The 18789-nt window shown below is 42.3% G+C and overlaps 1 protein-coding gene across 1 annotated transcript; it reads right to left on the reverse strand.

Annotated features, from left to right (window-relative positions):
* Positions 1 to 1603: 1603 nt before the first annotated feature.
* LOC142101321 (protein S100-P-like) lies at positions 1604 to 17536 on the reverse strand. The gene is made up of 2 exons (XM_075185712.1): positions 17327 to 17536; positions 1604 to 2139 (listed from the first exon to the last, which is right to left on the reverse strand). The coding sequence occupies exons 1-2, from the start codon at positions 17462 to 17464 to the stop codon at positions 1987 to 1989; spliced, it is 291 nt and encodes a 96-aa protein (XP_075041813.1). The 5' UTR covers positions 17465 to 17536; the 3' UTR covers positions 1604 to 1986.
* Positions 17537 to 18789: the final 1253 nt, after the last annotated feature.

Below are 18789 nucleotides of genomic sequence, written 5' to 3' on the forward strand. Positions count from 1 at the left end.
ATTCATGAGTTCTAATCCAGACAGAAAACCTTATTCTGTGTGCAGGTTGTATACACTCTTGTGTGTGTGTGTGTGTGTGTGTGTGTGTGTGTGTGTTTCCTTAAAATGTTCAGTGCTAATACCTTTTATCCTTGCACTTATACCTTAATGATTAAACATTTAATACCTTCTTATCTAAAAATAACAACACGGACACCAGATATAAGTTTGGCAAAAAAGGGGCGTATTTATTTTGTGGAAGAATTTTATTTTAAAACTCTGAATGGCGACGAGAGCGAAGCAGTCAGCTAACGACTAAACTTTAAACCAATACAGCGTAAGGTGAAACAATACCGCTGTCCCAAGACTTTACGGATCCCAAGTCTTTACGATTGGTCGGTACTAAACTTGGCGTCATCGTGACTGCCCCCTTCTGGACTCACATTGTCGCATACGACCGGATATCCTCCGCCCCAGAGGCCAAGAGTCAGGTTACTGCAAAAGGGGCAGTGACGTGCGGCCAATTAAACGGTAGTACCTTCGATTAGCCGCTGACTGCATTGCTCTCCTACCCACTGCGCCTTGTCCTAAAACAAGGACTTAAATTTAGTATAACCAGCTTATGCCGGGCGGGAGGGAGGTATCTGACATCCAGGACAAAGAGCGAGCCAGCCCCCAGTTCCCAGATAATTTATGCCCTCCTGGAAAAACCACTCCCCTAGGAGTGATAGGCTGGCTGACACATGTTTAACCCCTAATGCAGTGCTGATGAAATATAGCACGAAATTTTAATTGCCCTCAGCTTAGGGCTTCACTTAAACTTATGGAAGAGTATGCAATGCATTTTCCTGAAAAGGTAGATGGATTTACACAACATACATTTTGATATATTCCTTATTCATGTGCTTTTAATGTAGCCATGTCCATGCATTTTGCGTACTATACGGCGACTTGAAATCCTAAACACAGAAAGATCTTCAGCAATGTGTTTGTTAAAAGTGTGTAATTACTAGCAAACTAAAACCATCATTCAGAGTGTACCACATCATTGTTATTTGCCAGTGATTAATGAGTAATAGAGCTAGCCCGTGAAAATAAGCCTCAGGCTTTGTGTTTTGTTCTGTGTAAACAAACTGTTCAGACCTCCCACATTGGACGTGACGTATACATTGCTTAGCTTTACGTCAATTGCTTGAGACCCATCGCTTGTGCTTGTACCTTGTTTTAAGATCCGCAGGTGTGTGTGTTTTATTGTGTTTGCGCTACTTATTTCCGTCCCTTAAGTGTAGAAGACCACAGGAGGGTGTGTTTTTGCAGTTTAAGGTACTTATTTCACTAGCATCACTCAAAGTATGCAACACACTTACGGTTGTGTTTCCGTAACTTGATGAATCGGGCCCAAAGAATGGAATGGAGATTGTTTGTGAATTATATTTAAATGGAAATTAAACAAATTAACTATGTTTTACAATATTATTAAACTATCACATCACGAATGAGGAGGCCAGTGAGCATTTGAAACTGAAGATGGAGCAATAATAATAATAATAATAATAATAATAATATTTAGTAGTAATAGTAAGTACTTTGGTTGATGGAAATGGAAAGAGGGGGTTTTACTGAACAGGTTAGAAGGTATTTATTGGAGAAAAAAATATGATTTTAAAGAACACATTTCACAGTGAAAGGGAGGACAATTACTCTTAAATGTTCTGATCTACTAAAGTGGGACATTTTCCAAAAGGTTTATTTTTTGTTGGTGGTCATTTAAAAAAAAAATCCCCAGGAACACTGGGTCAGACCATTAATTATTTTGCAGCTCAAAGAGCAAACTCTTTTGTTAGTATAATGTTTCCATAGTCTGTTTTGATGCTTTTTATATTGTTCGTATTCTATATTAAAGCTGTGTGTCTATTATAAAGTCCTGTAAAAAAATACTTAGAAACATATATCAGATTGACTACAGAAGTCTATTATTTAACAATAGTACACCATGACTGGTTTAAATCATTTTTTTTGCGGCTTATTTCCAAATCTTTCGTGTCCTATAATGGTCAGTGCAGCCACAAGGGCAATAAATTCCTTGAAATCCAATTCACTGTTGCCATTTTCATCCAGGTGCTTCATAATTTTGTCACAAGCATCTTTATCTTTTGCTTTCTAAAATAGAACAAGACATTTTATTAGAGTTTAGACAATTATCTGGTAGTTCAAACTGACCTATAGATGTTACTAGCAAATTAAAATACTAGAATTTATAAAACACAGTTCAACAGTATTTTCTGAATTTATACCATGTTTATTATTTTCATTACTAAATAATTTTATGCTGATAAATAAAGAGGTCCGATAAAGGCAAGCTCAAACAACCACATGCCCAACAATGATTCAATCATATTCGATTTGGGCATGCCTGAAAATCCGGTCGCCAGATTACCACTGTTGTCTGAATAAAGTAGAAACTGATCCTGTCACACAAGGTTTGTCAGGGGGTCAAAATTGCTGCATGTGGGAACTGCATTAACTGTGCTGAACCTGTAGATTGAAAAAAGTTGTTTGAGGTGTAAAAGCCTGGCAGCTATAACATTGGTTTATAAGTATAATACAGGGGTGGAACAGTTCCAGACCTTTCCCCATAGCAAATCTTGCAAACCAGGCCCACGCTCTGCTCTGAAAAAAGCAGAGATGGAACTTTGTGTGGTGCAGTACATTCACCTTCTGCTAAGATGAGAATTCCGTTCTGCATCATTGGCCACCTCTTACCTTCGTGGCCCGTAGCAGCTGCATACCCTGCACCCATGGTAGTTCCACCACTATTTATAACATAAGTCACCTTAAGCTGATAAATAAGTAGTAAAATATTTGCAGTAAATAAAAGATAAGAACTGCAGGAAGTGAAGCATAAGTGGATGAAGCAAGCCTGATTATTTAGACCCACTGTAGCTGTTACATGAGAGGAAAGCGCCGGAGTAGATTAAAGCGCTAAAGAATTTGCTGGTGCTATATAATAAATGTTGATGATGATGATGATGATGATGATGAAGTGTCCTTCAGACCAGAAATACTGAATAGACTACTGTATGACCAGTTTAGGCATTTCTTCGGTGCCACGTCACATCATATCAGTGACATAGATGTTTGTTGTCCCAACTACCTCTACATGCCTTCGGGGTAAGATAATAGACACGATGCAGCCTAGTTACAATCCATTGTTATATGCATGTAATATAATTATGTTGGAATAATAAATATACAAAAAAGCCCAATGACGTACGAAATGCTACCCCCTCACCTATCCTCTGCAGCCCTAAGCCCAGCTGTATGTGACCTTTCCCCTAATCTGATCCGGACAAGTTCTAGTAATGCAGAAGCCTTCCCTCTGTAGAGCAAGATGAGCTGTCTTTTTCAGAACAGATATAGACAACCGTTATACATATATAGAATATACAATGAATGTGGAAATTGTGGTAAAAGGTTCAACCCACGGACCCACGTATTGGGAAAATCCAGTGCTTTCACTTGTACATTGTATCACACATGGATGAAATCACTTTCTTGAAGCTCTAGTTGTAACGCATTTATAATTGACATAACAATATATGAAAAGTACATAAATGATGAGGTCTGATGTTTTCCCAACATGTGATTACTTTGCATTCACAAATTAATACAAATTATCACATTGGCTGCTAAATTCATACTGGTTGCCTGAGCGCTTAATTACATAATTATACTGGATAAAACATCCCATTCCTCCCAACTGTTCTGATTTCGGTGGGACAGGGCTGATTTTAGGGCTCTGTCCCGTTGTCCCGCACAGGGTCATGTTTGTCACACAGATGGGAACATTGGAAGCTAATGGTCAGTCTAGTGCTGTTAGGTAGTCCGCTAGGGGCATGACCCATTGCAATGCAGCCACGCCCCCTTTCCCATGGTCGGGGATTGAAATGTTGGGAGGTTTGACATCCTCCTACAGTCCATGGAAGTGCAACTTTTAACATCTAAATGCAATGTTAAAAAATGAGCTCTATTCCTAAAGGACACCGTAGCTTTTTGCCACCTCAGGCCCAGGCAGTAAAATTCTCTAGTCACATTAAGTCATACTTGCCCACTCTCATCAGAATGTACGGGAGACTCCTGAATTTCAGATAGGTCTCCGGACTCCCGGGAGAGCAGTCCATTCTCCCGCATCCTGCCCACTTCCTAGTGAGCTAGTGAATACCATGGGATGCTCACAGTCTATTTCTGTAAATTTAAAATTGAGTACATAGTAGGGATTTATAAAAAAAAACAAAAAACATAGCACAGATAGAAGTGCATAAACTATCCCATATAAACCTCTCTTTTCGGGACTGGGGGGCAGGGGGACATCTGCCCCCTGGGGCCGGTCCCATAGTGGGCTACCGTGGGCTGGGACACTTGGCTACCTTATTTTTGTTCCTATAAAATGTTCCTAATAGGCTGCTGAGCCACGTCTCCGTCTCTCCCAAGCTAATATTTGACAGCCCTCTCCTGTCAAATCTCAATCAGCAATTTTATAAATATTCTCCAAATGTGCTTCTTTTCTATGACAAGTATGTCCTTTGGTTAACAGCACACACACAAACATACACACAAACAAAAGTGTAATACATCACTAAGCTCGACCACAGTGACGTCACAGTCTCTTCCACTACCTTCAGGGTTGTGGATGACACGGGGAATTCCCTACACACTCAGTAGCTTTATCTTAAACCAGATCTGTGAATGAATAACTATTCAGTCTGCTTTCACAAGTTTCTTCCAAGTCACAAACAAAACACAATATCCAGATATAGTCATAACATTTGCAAAGCTGCTCATGGTCACGTTTAGCAAAGGGACATAGAGAACATAATCAGCACCTAATATGATTATTTTATTATATACAGCATATATGTGTATAAAATAACCAATATGTGCATTTTGAATGGTGCTGTAGTATAATCTCATGCTGATTTTTTGGGGCCCTACACAATGCTATAATGGGCTAATTGTCTGATATAGCAGTGTGTGGGGTCCACTTTAGGACCCCATCCCATCTAATTTAGCCAATCATGTGTGGCCAAATTAAAAGATGATCCTGTCTCTTGAATCTTAGATTGAGGAGCAAGATTGTCCCAGGTGTGGCCACTTTGTATATGTAATATTTGATAGGCAATGATGGCAGATAGGGACAAATGAGTTTAAAGGGGCAAAACCAATATTTATACCAGGCTGAGATGTATAGTATATTACAGTCGGCGCTCTTAATTTTTAAGAAATGACTCTTGTAACGCCTGTTGGCAGTGATGTTTTATGATTCTGCTGCCTTCAGGGGAATTTACAACCAAACCATAATTTAAGCTTATTTAACATTAAGTAGGTTGCATTTTCCTAAGCTTCTGATCTATACAGTTCATTATTTTTATATTGCCTTATTAATACAAATTTGTGTTTTATAGGCTTAAATTGTTCATACATAATAACAATTAATTAGGGATGTGCACCGGCGACTTTTGAGGTCTCGTGTTTTGTGTTTTGGATCCGGATTTTCATTATTTTTGGGGTTCGGATTTGTCTCGCAAAACACTTGACGAAAGGTCTCGGTTCGGATTTAAGGTTTTGGATTCGGATTTTTTTTGAAAAAAACATAAAAAGTTTAAAAATCAAGTTTTTGCGCTTATTTTCACTCCTACGCTATTATTAACCTCAATAACATTCAATAACAAGCATTTCCACTAATTTACAGTGTATTCTGAACACCTCAAAATATAGTTATTAGTCCAAAACGTTGCAACGAGGTATCTTTCTGGACTGCGTAGTGGAGTGGTCCCCACAATATAATAAGAAAACCATCAACTGGTATAAATCGCACCGAATAAAATACCTGGACTGCGTAGAGGAGTGGGTCACCACAATATATATTAAAAACCCTGAACTTTTATGATTCGCACCAATAAATGTACCTGGACTGCGTAGAGGAGTGGGTCACCACAATATATATTAAAAACCCTGAACTTGTATGATTCGCAGCAATAAATGTATCTGGACTGCGTAGAGGAGTGGGTCACCACAATATATATAATAAGAAAACCATCAACTTGTATGATTCGCAGCAATAAATGTACCTGGACTGCGTAGAGGAGTGGGTCACCACAATATATATAATAAGAAAACCATCAACTTGTATGATTCGCACCAATAAATGTACCTGGACTGTGTAGAGGAGTGGGTCACCACAATATATATTAAAAACCCTGAACTTTTATGATTCGCACCAATAAATGTACCTGGACTGCGTAGAGTGGGTCACCACAATATATATTAAAAACCCTGAACTTGTATGATTCGCACTAATAAATGTACCTGGACTGCGTAGAGGAGTGGGTCACCACAATATATATTAAAAACCCTGAACTTTTATGATTCGCACCAATAAATGTACCTGGACTGCGTAGAGGAGTGGGTCACCACAATATATATTAAAAACCCTAAACTTTTATGATTCGCACCATTAAATGTATTTGGACTGCGTAGAGGAGTGGGTCACCACAATATATATAATAAGAAAACCATCAACTTGTATGATTCGCACCATAAATGTACCTGGACTGCGTAGAGGAGTGGGTCACCACAATATAAATTAAAAACCCTGAACTTGTATGATTCGCACCAATAATGTACCTGGACTGCGTAGAGGAGTGGGTCACCACAATATAAATTAAAAACCCTGAACTTGTATGATTCGCACCAATAATGTACCTGGACTGCGTAGAGGAGTGGGTCACCACAATATAAATTAAAAACCCTGAACTTGTATGATTCGCACCAATAATGTACCTGGACTGCGTAGAGGAGTGGGTCACCACAATATTATTAAAAAACCCTACACAGGTCTGAATTCCACCCAAAAAGTTTATGGACTGCGTAGTGTAGTGTTCCCCACAATATTATTTAAAATTTTTGCAGCAACAGTCAACGTTGTTTAATATCTGATACACCTCTATCTGGACTGCATAGTGGAGTGGCCCCGGTACCCAATTTGGTACCGGGGCCACAATACCTCCTCCAAACATGGTACAGACCATTCGTCATTGAGATCCCATCAAGTATGTTAAAGACAGACAGGGTCGAAGTGTTATTGGTTGACTTTGTAAACCAAAAAACTGTCCCTGTTGCACATAGTCGTGCAATGAAGACTGACTTTTTCATTTAAAGGCACCATCTTTCAAGTGTAGTGTTTGTAAGTCATATTATACTTTTGGTAAAATTGGTTTATTTTGTTCCTCTTTATGGTAACTACTAATAGAATTAAAGTATTAAATAGAAGCGGCAGTTCCTCTTTATGGGAATTAGTAATAGAATTAAAGTATTAAATAGAATTAAAGTATTAAACAGAGTGGTATAGAGTTGTAGTGTGGTATAGATAGAGTGGTCCCCACAATATAATAATAAAACCCTCAACTGGTCTGAATTCCACCAAACAAGTATCTGGACTGCGTAGTGGGGTGGCCCCGGTACCCAATTTGATACAGGGGCCACAATAAAATAAATACACCCTCAACTGGTCTGAATTCCACCAAACAAGTATCTGGACTGCGTAGTGGGGTGGCCCCGGTACCCAATTTGATACCGGGGCCACAATAAAATAAATACACCCTCAACTGGTCTGAATTCCACCAAACAAGTATCTGGACTGCGTAGTGGGGTGGCCCCGGTACCCAATTTGATACCGGGGCCACAATACCTCCTCCAATTTCCAAGTGTAGTGTTTATAACATCTTAACACTACACTAATTCTAGCACGTCAAAACCTCTTGTTTTAAATAATGACAGGGCATTTAACTTTTGATTTAATTTATTGAATTTGTTGGCATTTTCTTTTACTTTTTGAACATGGCAAACGACTGTTGAATGGTCACATAATGCCAAAAAAAAAGTTGCAAGATGGAATTGTCCTTGGGCCCTCCCACCCACCCTTATGTTGTTGAAATAGGACATGCACACTTTAACAAACCAATCATTTCAGCGACAGGGCCTACCAAACAACTGTGGCTGAAATGATTGGTTTGTTTGGGCCCCCACACCAATAAAACAATTCATCTCTCCCTGTACAAACTAAACAGGCTCTACTGAGGAAAGATGTCGTCCTCATCCTCAACCTCTGATTCCTCTCCCCCTACAGTGTGTACTTCCTCCTCCTCACACATTATAAATTCGTCCCCGCTGGACTCCACAACCACAGTCCCTCTGTACTGTCTGGAGGGCAGTGCTGTACTTCATTGAGGAATTGAATATTCATTTTTATAAACATCATTTTTTTAACGTTGTGAGGAAGCAACCTCCTTCGCCGCTCACTGACCAGGTTCCCCGCTGCACTAAAAACTCTTTCCGAGTACACACTGGAGGGGGGACAACTCAGTTAAAAAATAGAGCCAGTTTGTACAGGGGCTTCCAAACTGCCTTTTGGAGTTCTACCACGTCACTACCTCTATGTCACGGTCGTCTGAATTTCTTGATCCGATTCGGGACCCTTGGGACTAGCTGGAGCAGGAGTGAAACAGAACTTAGCAGCCTGGATGAACTTCTTGCTCATGTTCGTGCTGATTGTAGAATATAGCAGGGGAATTAGCAGTCTGGAAATGTAGACAGGAACACTGCACTTGTAATGCAGTCAGGAACACTGCACTTGTAATTCAGTCAGGAACACTGCACTTGTAATGCAGACAGGATTACTGCACTTGTAATGCAGTCAGGAACACTGCACTTGTAATGCAGTCAGGAACACTGCACTTGTAATGCAGTCAGGAACACTGGAGCCAAGAACTATCCTCTGGAGAGAAGTGTGTTGTTCTGGCAATGAACAGATCACAGCAGCAGGTTTAAATAGGATGTCCCAAACAACTATTGGCTGATCAGTTCATGTGATCACAGCTTCTGAATCTGGTTGGTTTGGACTGATCACCTGACTGCATCCAAGATGGCCGCGCCCATGCAGCAGGACAGACAGTATGTGTTTGTTTACAAATGAAGGTGTGGAGAACGGGAATGCTGCAGATGACCAGAAGGGACCCAGGTAGCCGTGATATGACAGCGGCGGATGAGGTAAGTGCGGCTAAGATCCCGATTTGTGACAGTACCCCCTCCCTTACGAGTGGCCACTGGACACTTAGATTGGGGCTTAGTTGGAAACTTGCGGTGAAATTTTTTGATGAGAGATGGAGCGTGAACATCAGAAGCTTTGATCCAGGCCCTCTCTTCTGGACCATAGCCTTTCCAGTCGACTAGATATTGTAAGGTTTTATGTCGAAACCGAGAGTCCAAGACCTCTTTAATTTCATATTCGTCACCATGTTCAGTCTGCACTTCAGGAGAAACCAGTTTGGGTGTATAAAACCGATTTAGCACCAGTGGTTTCAAGAGAGAGATATGGAAGGTGTTGGGTACCCTGAGGTAAGATGGTAGATGTAATTTGTAGGACACTGGATTGATGACTCGGGAGATGTTAAACGGTCCAATAAAGCGAGGAGCGAATTTCATAGATGGAACTCTGAGGCGTAGATTGCGAGTAGACAGCCAGACTCTGTCTCCGGGTTTCAAGCTTGGAATGGCTCGTCGCTTTTTGTCGGCCTGAATTTTGTAGCGTTGGGACGCTTTAAGTAGAGATTCCCGTACCTGGCGCCAGTGGCCTGAAAAATTCTTTAGGAAAACTTCAGAGGCAGGTACTGAGGCTGTAGGAAGTGGAGTAAACAAGGGTACCCTGGGGTGTAGGCCATAGACCGTATGAAATGGAGTGGAAGCAGAGGATTCGTGATAATGATTATTATGAGCAAATTCTGCCCAAGGAAGCAGATCTACCCAGTCGTCTTGAGAAGAGGATATGTACAAACGGAGAAATGTTTCTAGGTCTTGATTAACTCTTTCCGTTTGCCCGTTGGATTGGGGATGATAGGCCGAAGAGAAGTTTAGTTTGATCTGTAGTGCTTGGCACAAGGATCTCCAGAATTTCGCCACAAACTGAACTCCTCTATCTGAGACGATTTCTTCAGGACACCCATGCAAACGGAAGATCTCCTTTATAAATTGCTGAGCCAGGATAGGTGCTGATGGGAGTCCACGGAGAGGAACAAAATGCGCCATTTTAGAGAATCGGTCAACGATGACCCAGATGGTATTGAAATTATTAGAATTGGGCAAATCAGAAACAAAGTCCATAGAAATATGGGTCCAGGGTTTGGTGGGAATAGGCAGAGGCAAAAGTTGACCAGCTGAAGATTGTCTTGAACTTTTATGTTGGGCACAGCTGCCACATGCGGAAACAAATTGCTGAACATCCTGATGAAGCGTAGGCCACCAGTAGCTTCTCAATATGAAAGATTGAGTTTTGCGGATGCCAGCATGACCGGCAAATCTGGAACAATGTGCCCATTGGAGCAATTTTTTACGCAGATTCTCAGGAACAAAAGTTTTCCCCTGGGGAGGTGTATTGTCGGGTCTACTGACTGCGATGCTGAGTGGGTTGATAATAGGCCGTGGATCCACAATGATGGAATCTTCTTCTTTTACCATAGAACGTGACAGAGCATCGGCCTTGCGATTTTTGGAACCGGGACGGAAGGTGACATGGATATCAAATCGAGAAAAGAATAGTGCCCATCGGGCCTGACGTGGATTCATGCACTGTGCAGTTTTAAGGTAGAGCAGATTCTTGTGATCCGTGTATATTGTGACAGGATAACGAGCTCCCTCAAGTAAATGTCTCCACTCTTCAAGCGCCAATTTGATGGCAAGCAGCTCTTTGTCCCCTATGGCATAATTTCGTTCAGCTGGTAAAAATTTTCGGGAGAAGAACCCGCAGGGATGCCATTGCTCATCAGCTGGTTTTTGGGAGAGAACTGCCCCTACTCCGACAGATGAGGCATCAACTTCCAAGTAGAATGGACAGGTTAAATCTGGTTGCCTCAGTATGGGAGCAGAAATAAATGCTTGTTTCAGAAGTTGAAAAGCAGATTGGGCTTCTTCAGACCACTTGGCAGGATTAGCTCCTTTTCTGGTGAGGGCGGTGAGTGGTGCTACTACAGTAGAGTAGCCACGAATAAATTTTCGATAGTAGTTAGCAAATCCCAGAAATCGCTGTACTGCCTTTAGTGTAGATGGTTGAGGCCAGTTAAGAATAGCTTGCACCTTCTCTGGGTCCATACGGAGACCGGTGCCCGAGATGATATACCCCAAGAATGGAATGGATTCAACTTCGAAGGTGCATTTTTCAAGCTTGCAATACAGTTTATTCCTTCTGAGACGGCTGAGGACCTCTTTAACATGTCTGTGATGGGACTGGATATCAGAGGAGAAAACGAGGATATCGTCCAAATATACCACAATAGTATGGTACAGTAAGTCCCGAAAGATTTCGTTTATGAAATTCTGAAAAACCGCTGGGGCATTGCTCAGACCGAATGGCATGACAAGATATTCGTAGTGCCCATCCCTGGTGTTAAAGGCGGTTTTCCATTCATCGCCACGCCTGATACGGATCAAATTGTAGGCCCCGCGGAGATCCAACTTCGTAAATATTTGCGCACCTTTGACTCTGTCAAATAACTCTGTGATGAGGGGCAGAGGATACCGGTTCTTGATGGTAATGTCGTTGAGACCTCGGTAATCGATGCAGGGACGTAATCCACCATCTTTTTTTTTTTACAAAAAAGAACCCGGCTCCTGCCGGTGAAGAGGATGGGCGAATAAAGCCCCTTTCCAAGTTCTCTTTTACATATTCAGACATAGATTTTGTCTCAGGGATAGAAAGAGGGTAGACTCTGCCACGCGGTGGGGTTTTACCCGGAACAAGATCAATGGGACAGTCCCAATCCCGATGAGGTGGTAGAGTTTCAGCGGCCTGCTTACTGAAAACGTCTGTGAACTCTTGGTAGGCAGAAGGAACTGGCAAAACTTCCTTATCAGAGGTGGAGCAATGTGGAAGAACACGTTGTAAACAGGACCCGAAACAAGTTGGAGCCCACGCCAGGATTTGTGGAGTCGACCAGTCAATATGGGGGTTATGCGTTTGAAGCCATGGAAACCCGAGAACCACAGGGCTAGTGGCTTCTGGGATGACCAAAAAGGTAAGAGACTCGGAATGCAGAACTCCTATTTGGAGCGTCACTGGAGAAGTCTGATGCGTAATGGTACCCCCTGGAATACGGCTACCGTCAACCGCAGAGAGAAAGATGGTCACTGGAATTTTCTCTAGTGGAATGGCTAGTTCAGCAGCTAATCTGGCAGACATGAAATTCCCAGCTGCTCCAGAATCCAGCAGGGCTGAAATGTATTGGGAGCCTTGAGCGTGTTTCAGAGTGACTGGGATAATACAATCCTTGCCTTGTGGGGAGCGAAGAGCCACTCCTAGGCTCACTTCCTCATCGTCAGCTAGGAGGTTGTGTTTACCCGGCTTACGAGGACAATGATGTAACAGATGTCCGGAACTGGCACAGTATAAGCAAAGTTTCTCTCTAACTCGCCGTTCTCGCTCGGTGGGTAAAAGACGTGCTTTGCCTAATTGCATGGGTCCTTCAGGGAAAGGAGACGGTACACGGACCCGTTGAATAGGGTGGAACTTGGGGTGTTTCAGCTTCCTCTTTTCTAGAGCTCTTTCTCTGAACCAAAGATCAACCCGATTGCAGGTGGTAATCAATTGGTCTAGCGTTGTAGGTAAGTCCCGAGACGCTAATACATCCTTAATGTGGTCAGACAGGCCCTGCCAGAAAACCGCAACAAGAGCATCGTTATTCCAAGATAGTTCAGAGGAAAGTGTTTGAAATTGAACGGCATATTGGCCCACAGACTGCTGCCCTTGCCGAAGGCGCAGAATATCTAAAGCGGCTGACGTTGTTCTTCCAGGCTCGTCGAATATTCTGCGGAAGGTAGACAGGAAGCTATCAATGTCAAATAAAATTGGGTCAGATTTTTCCCAGAGCGGTGATGCCCATGCCAGAGCTTGCCCTGATAGTAGCGAAACAATATAAGCAGTTTTGGTACGTGCAGTGGGGAAATTTCCGGGTTGTAATTCAAAGTGTATACTACACTGGTTGAGAAACCCGCGGCAATTCTTCGGATCGCCATTGTATTTAGCTGGCGTGGGAAGATGGAGTCTGGATGAAGTAAGTAGTGAAGCAGGTATTACTGGCTCAGGTGGAGTATGGGATGGTTGACTGCGGAATAACTGCAAGGTATCCATACGTGTAGAAACATCCTGCAGCAATCTCAAAATTTGCCCCTGGTTAGTTTCTTGTCTCTCAATGCGTTCAGCTAATATTTGGACAGAGTCCTCCCTCGGGGTATGTTCCCCTAGCGGATCCATTTGGCCAGAACAAACTGTCACGGTCGTCTGAATTTCTTGATCCGATTCGGGACCCTTGGGACTAGCTGGAGCAGGAGTGAAACAGAACTTAGCAGCCTGGATGAACTTCTTGCTCATGTTCGTGCTGATTGTAGAATATAGCAGGGGAATTAGCAGTCTGGAAATGTAGACAGGAACACTGCACTTGTAATGCAGTCAGGAACACTGCACTTGTAATGCAGTCAGGAACACTGCACTTGTAATGCAGTCAGGAACACTGCACTTGTAATGCAGTCAGGAACACTGCACTTAGGAGTGCAGACAGGATTACTGCACTTGTAATGCAGTCAGGAACACTGCACTTGTAATGCAGTCAGGAACACTGCACTTGTAATGCAGTCAGGAACACTGCACTTGTAATGCAGTCAGGAACACTGCACTTAGGAGTGCAGACAGGATTACTGCACTTGTAATGCAGTCAGGAACACTGGAGCCAAGAACTATCCTCTGGAGAGAAGTGTGTTGTTCTGGCAATGAACAGATCACAGCAGCAGGTTTAAATAGGATGTCCCAAACAACTATTGGCTGATCAGTTCATGTGATCACAGCTTCTGAATCTGGTTGGTTTGGACTGATCACCTGACTGCATCCAAGATGGCCACGCCCATGCAGCAGGACAGACAGTATGTGTTTGTTTACAAATGAAGGTGTGGAGAACGGGAATGCTGCAGATGACCAGAAGGGACCCAGGTAGCCGTGATATGACAGCGGCGGATGAGGTAAGTGCGGCTAAGATCCCGATTTGTGACACTCTAGTTAATTTAGATTGCAAGGCTTGTAAATATAAATACTTTGAAGATTAAAAAAAAGCAGGCTGCACAGACTGTGGAGCTAGAAAGTGAAATTAAATGGACCACGTTACTTTGGTGGCTATCTATGCCCCCCCCCCCCCCCCCGCCCTACACTTGTAGTTGAATATAAATAAAGCAGCCTGCATAGACTGTAGAACTAGAAATTCAAATATACAAAGAAATGGACAAAGGCAGTTTGGTATCTGTCTGCATCAGATCCCCTCTCCACTAGGAGTAAAACAGAAAACTTTTCAGCCGTTATATAATCTAGAATAGAAATAGAAATTGAGAAAGGCAATTTGGTATCTGTCTGCATCATAATCATCAACATCCTCCTCAGCGCCAGCTACATCAATATCCTCCTCCCAGTGTACAACATTCACACCTTCATTAGCCAAATCTGTAACTGGATTGTGGGTGATCCTTCCAGCATATGCAGAGGGCGTTCTGCAAATGCTGGATGGAGTCACCTCTTCCCGTACAGTGATGGGAAGGTCAGGGTTCACAACCAACAGCACCCTTGGACTCGCCTTGGGGATTTGTGATGTCATCTGTTTAGAAGGCAGAGTTCTTTGCTGTTTTGTTGTTGTTGCTGACAGCATAACTCTCTTAAATTTTTTGTAGGGGGGGGGAGGAGGGCTTAGATCCTTGGGTGAAGCTGGACCACTAGTCATGAACACGGGCCAGGGCCTAAGCCGTTCCTTGCCACTACGTGTCGTAAATGGCATATTGCCAACTTTACGTTTCTCCTCAGATGATTTTAAGTTTCTCTTTTTGCTATTTTTTGAGAACTTGGGCTTTTTGGATTTTACATGCCCTGTACTAGGAGATTGGGCATCGGGCTTGCCAGACGACGTTGATGGCATTTCATCATCTATGTCATGACTAGTGGCAGCAGCTTCAGCATTAGGAGGAAGTGGGTCTTGATCTTTCCCTACTTTATCCTCCAAATTTTGGTTTTCCATTATATGTAGCACAAGAGAGCGTACCCCTAAGCCACACACACTCGGCAAAGCCTTTAAAAATTATATGCGGCACAGGAGAGTAGTACTGGACTTATACTGCTGAATCAGTGAACTTTGTAATATATCAGTACCACTGGACTTATACTGCTGAATCAGTGAACTTTGTAATAGCAGTAGCACTGGACTTATACACTGCTGAATCAGTGAACTTTGTAATAGCAGTACCACTGGACTTATACTGCTGAATCAGTGAACTTTGTAATAGCAGTACCACTGGACTTATACACTGCTGAATCAGTGAACTTTGTAATAGCAGTACCACTGGACTTATACACTGCTGAATCAGTGAACTTTGTAATAGCAGTACCACTGTTTTTTTTATTTTAATTTGTTTTATAACTTTTTTTTTATTTTTTAAAAACTTGGGAATCATGGGGAAATAACTATGCCCTTAGAAGCACAGAGCACAGGACACAGCACCACTGGACTGAACAGGACACAGCGCAGGACCCAGCAGCACTACTGAACTCAGCAGGACAGAGCACAGGACACAGCACCACTGGACTGATACTGCAGAATGTGTGAACTTTGTAATATTGCAGAACCACTGGACTTTAACTGCTGAATGTGTGAACTTGGTATTATTGCAGTACCAATGGGCTTATACTCAGGGCCAGTGCTAGGGTCCTTGGCGCCCTAGGCACACTTTCAAAATCCACCCCCCCCACGTCTTTACTTACCTTAACTCCATAAAGCTGGTCCTCTCTGCCGGGTCCCGTCCCTCACTGACACTTTCGGGCCGTGAAGATGATGTCACGCCTGACAGTCAGTGAGTGGAGGGGAGGAGACGGAGCGCCCCATCAGCTGTTGGAGGGGAGGGCGGCAGTGGTGGTCCATAGCCCCTCCCCGTGGATCTATCTGAAGCTGTGCGGCGGCCGTGAAAGGTATGGTCAGCGATTGTCGCACAGTTTTAAAGTAATTTCAATCCTGTGGCGCCCACCAGAGCCCGGCGCCCTAGGCAACTGCCTAACCTTGCCTAATGGGAGCTCCGGGCCTGCTTATACTGCAGGATTGGTTGTGCAAATTTTGTTGTAATTAAAAAAAAATGTAATTAGTTTTTTGTATTTTTTTTAAATAACTTTTTTTTATTTTTTTAAACACTTTGGAATATTGGGGAAATAACTATGCCCTTAGAAGCAGAGAGCACAGGACACAGCACCACGGACTGAACAGGACACAGCACAGGACCCAGCAGCACCACTGACCTCAGAAGGACAGAGCACAGGACACAGCACCACTGGACTGAGCACAGCACAGCATAGCACAGCACAGCACAGCACAGAACTTAACTGAACAGCACGAGATATAGCAGGACAGAGGACCACCTAACACACCCTCCCTCTACCCTGATCAATGCCCGAGTGAAGATGGCGGCGACTAGCGGGGAATTTATAGGATCCGAGTATCGCGAGATCCGACAACGGGATTATGAGTCAGAGCCTCAGTTTCAGATTTGAATTTGGCGCCAATACCCGGATCTGTCTCGGATCCGACTCGGATCGGCAACGTTCGGGTGGGCTCGGATTTCATAAATCCGAGTGCGCTCATCTCTACAATTAATATGGTGCAATTAAACCCCCAAAATTTTACATTCCCTGATTTTACACTTTTTCCAGACTTTAAACAGGTTTTTTTTACCCTGATTTTACACTACACAATTTACCCAGAGATATTTGATACAATGGACAGGTTAAGTAGACTTAAACCCAGAAATATATGTTCCAGAGGTGGGAGACCTTCACCAACCTTCCGAGAACAGTTCTGGTTAGTCAGAAAGTGATTCAGGATTTGATCACAGAAGGCTGCCATATTCCTGTGCATCTCCCATCCTTAGCCACTGACATGTAAGCTTATTTTCATAAAATATATTGGAGCTTCTGAACCAAAGATGGGAATATTAAAGAAGAACTCCGAAGGACAGACCACCATACACCTGACTTCTCCTTAACATTACAGTCTGTCGCTGCAGCATATTTAAATACTGGATGATTGAAGCCCTGTTATTTTATGGAGTTAGTTTGACTTCAAGAGCACACAACATAAATACCAAAAACAGTAACAGTGTCCTTCTAAAGATAAATGTCTACGCATATGTGTGTATACTTATATTGTACGTAATTTATCAAGAATCTTACCTGGAGCATCCCCGGCAATTCTTTCTCCATTAAACTCTTTACTTCCCCTTTGGTTAAGGTGTTTTTGTTGCCCTCAGTAGAGGCATATTTGTCAAAGACATCAATCATCATTACCATGGCCTTTTCTAACTGCGTCATCCTTAAAACTGGTCACTGGAGAGTTTTCTCAGCTTGTTCAGCGGTTATAGGCAGAATGTAATGTCACAGACTGATCTACTGCTTATATAAGGATTGTGTGCCACATCTATCTGGTGATCTGCCAAGACTATGTTGCCATAACTAATGATGGGTGTAACTTTCATACAACAACGGCAATAAATACATTTTTTTATTTAATTGATCCTCATCAGTGATTGGCCAAGGTCGACCCAGTGCATGATTAGAAGTTGTTCACTTTGTGCATAGGTGATATCAGTGAGGAATTACTCCCTCAGTTTATTGAGACCAGTTTTTATGAAAACGTGAAACTAGATCTTATTTTATCTAGGCTGTACTAGTATTCTGAATTTCACATATGGGAAGTGCAAACATACTCACCAAACTCAGGCCAAGGGCTAGATTTACTAAGCTGCGGGTTTGAAAGAATGGGGATGTTGCCTATAGCAACCAATCAGATTCTAGCTTTCATTTATTTAGTACCTTCTACAAAAAGACAGCTAGAATCTGATTGGTTGCCATAGGCAACATCCCCACTTTTTCAAACCTGCAGCTTAGTAAATCTAGCCCCAAGACACTTCATGGTGTTGCAATATTCTGCTACTGATATTACATCAATCTTCCAATTGCAATAAGTTTGGCTGAAATAATTGTTTTGTTTTTAAAAAAAAACTTTAATGAAAATCTGTACTCAGACCCTCTAACGTGACCCCATCAACCTTGTACAAAATAATTCTATTGAAGTTAACCAGGCTAAATTAATGAATTCATTAGGAAGAAATGTATTTTTCTCAGTTAACTAATTCAGCCTCAGTAATGGCAGTAGGTAAATAATTGGAGCAGAACATTCTTTATTTATAGATGACACTGTCATACGCTGTCCTAAATTTGTAGTTGTACACCACACATATGTATGGACCTGTATTAGATAAACGTCCTTTATTTTGCTTGGAAAAAAATAGTTGATGATAAAGCTGAAAAGGAAAGAAAAGTAAATACAATGAAAAAAGTTAAATTATATGTGTCAAATATATGTAAGGGTCTATTCTGTAAATATTCTGTATCTATACTATCTCTGAGTGTTTTCTAGATACACTATCTAGTACAGTGTAGATCGCGTGTTCTACAGCTCTTGTCATTGTCAGGGGGCGGTTGTATTCAGTTCTCTGTCCTTAGTCCCCCCTCTGCTACTTCATGATGCTGACGGCACTGGATATGAACGCAATAAAAATTATCGGCGCTTCTCTAATGTTAGAACTTCCTGCTGCTGAATAGATATATTGTATGAAATTTCAAAAAGTGATTCA

This window comes from Mixophyes fleayi, chromosome 1 (genome assembly GCF_038048845.1).
Source record: "Mixophyes fleayi isolate aMixFle1 chromosome 1, aMixFle1.hap1, whole genome shotgun sequence".
Taxonomy (NCBI): domain Eukaryota; kingdom Metazoa; phylum Chordata; class Amphibia; order Anura; family Limnodynastidae; genus Mixophyes; species Mixophyes fleayi.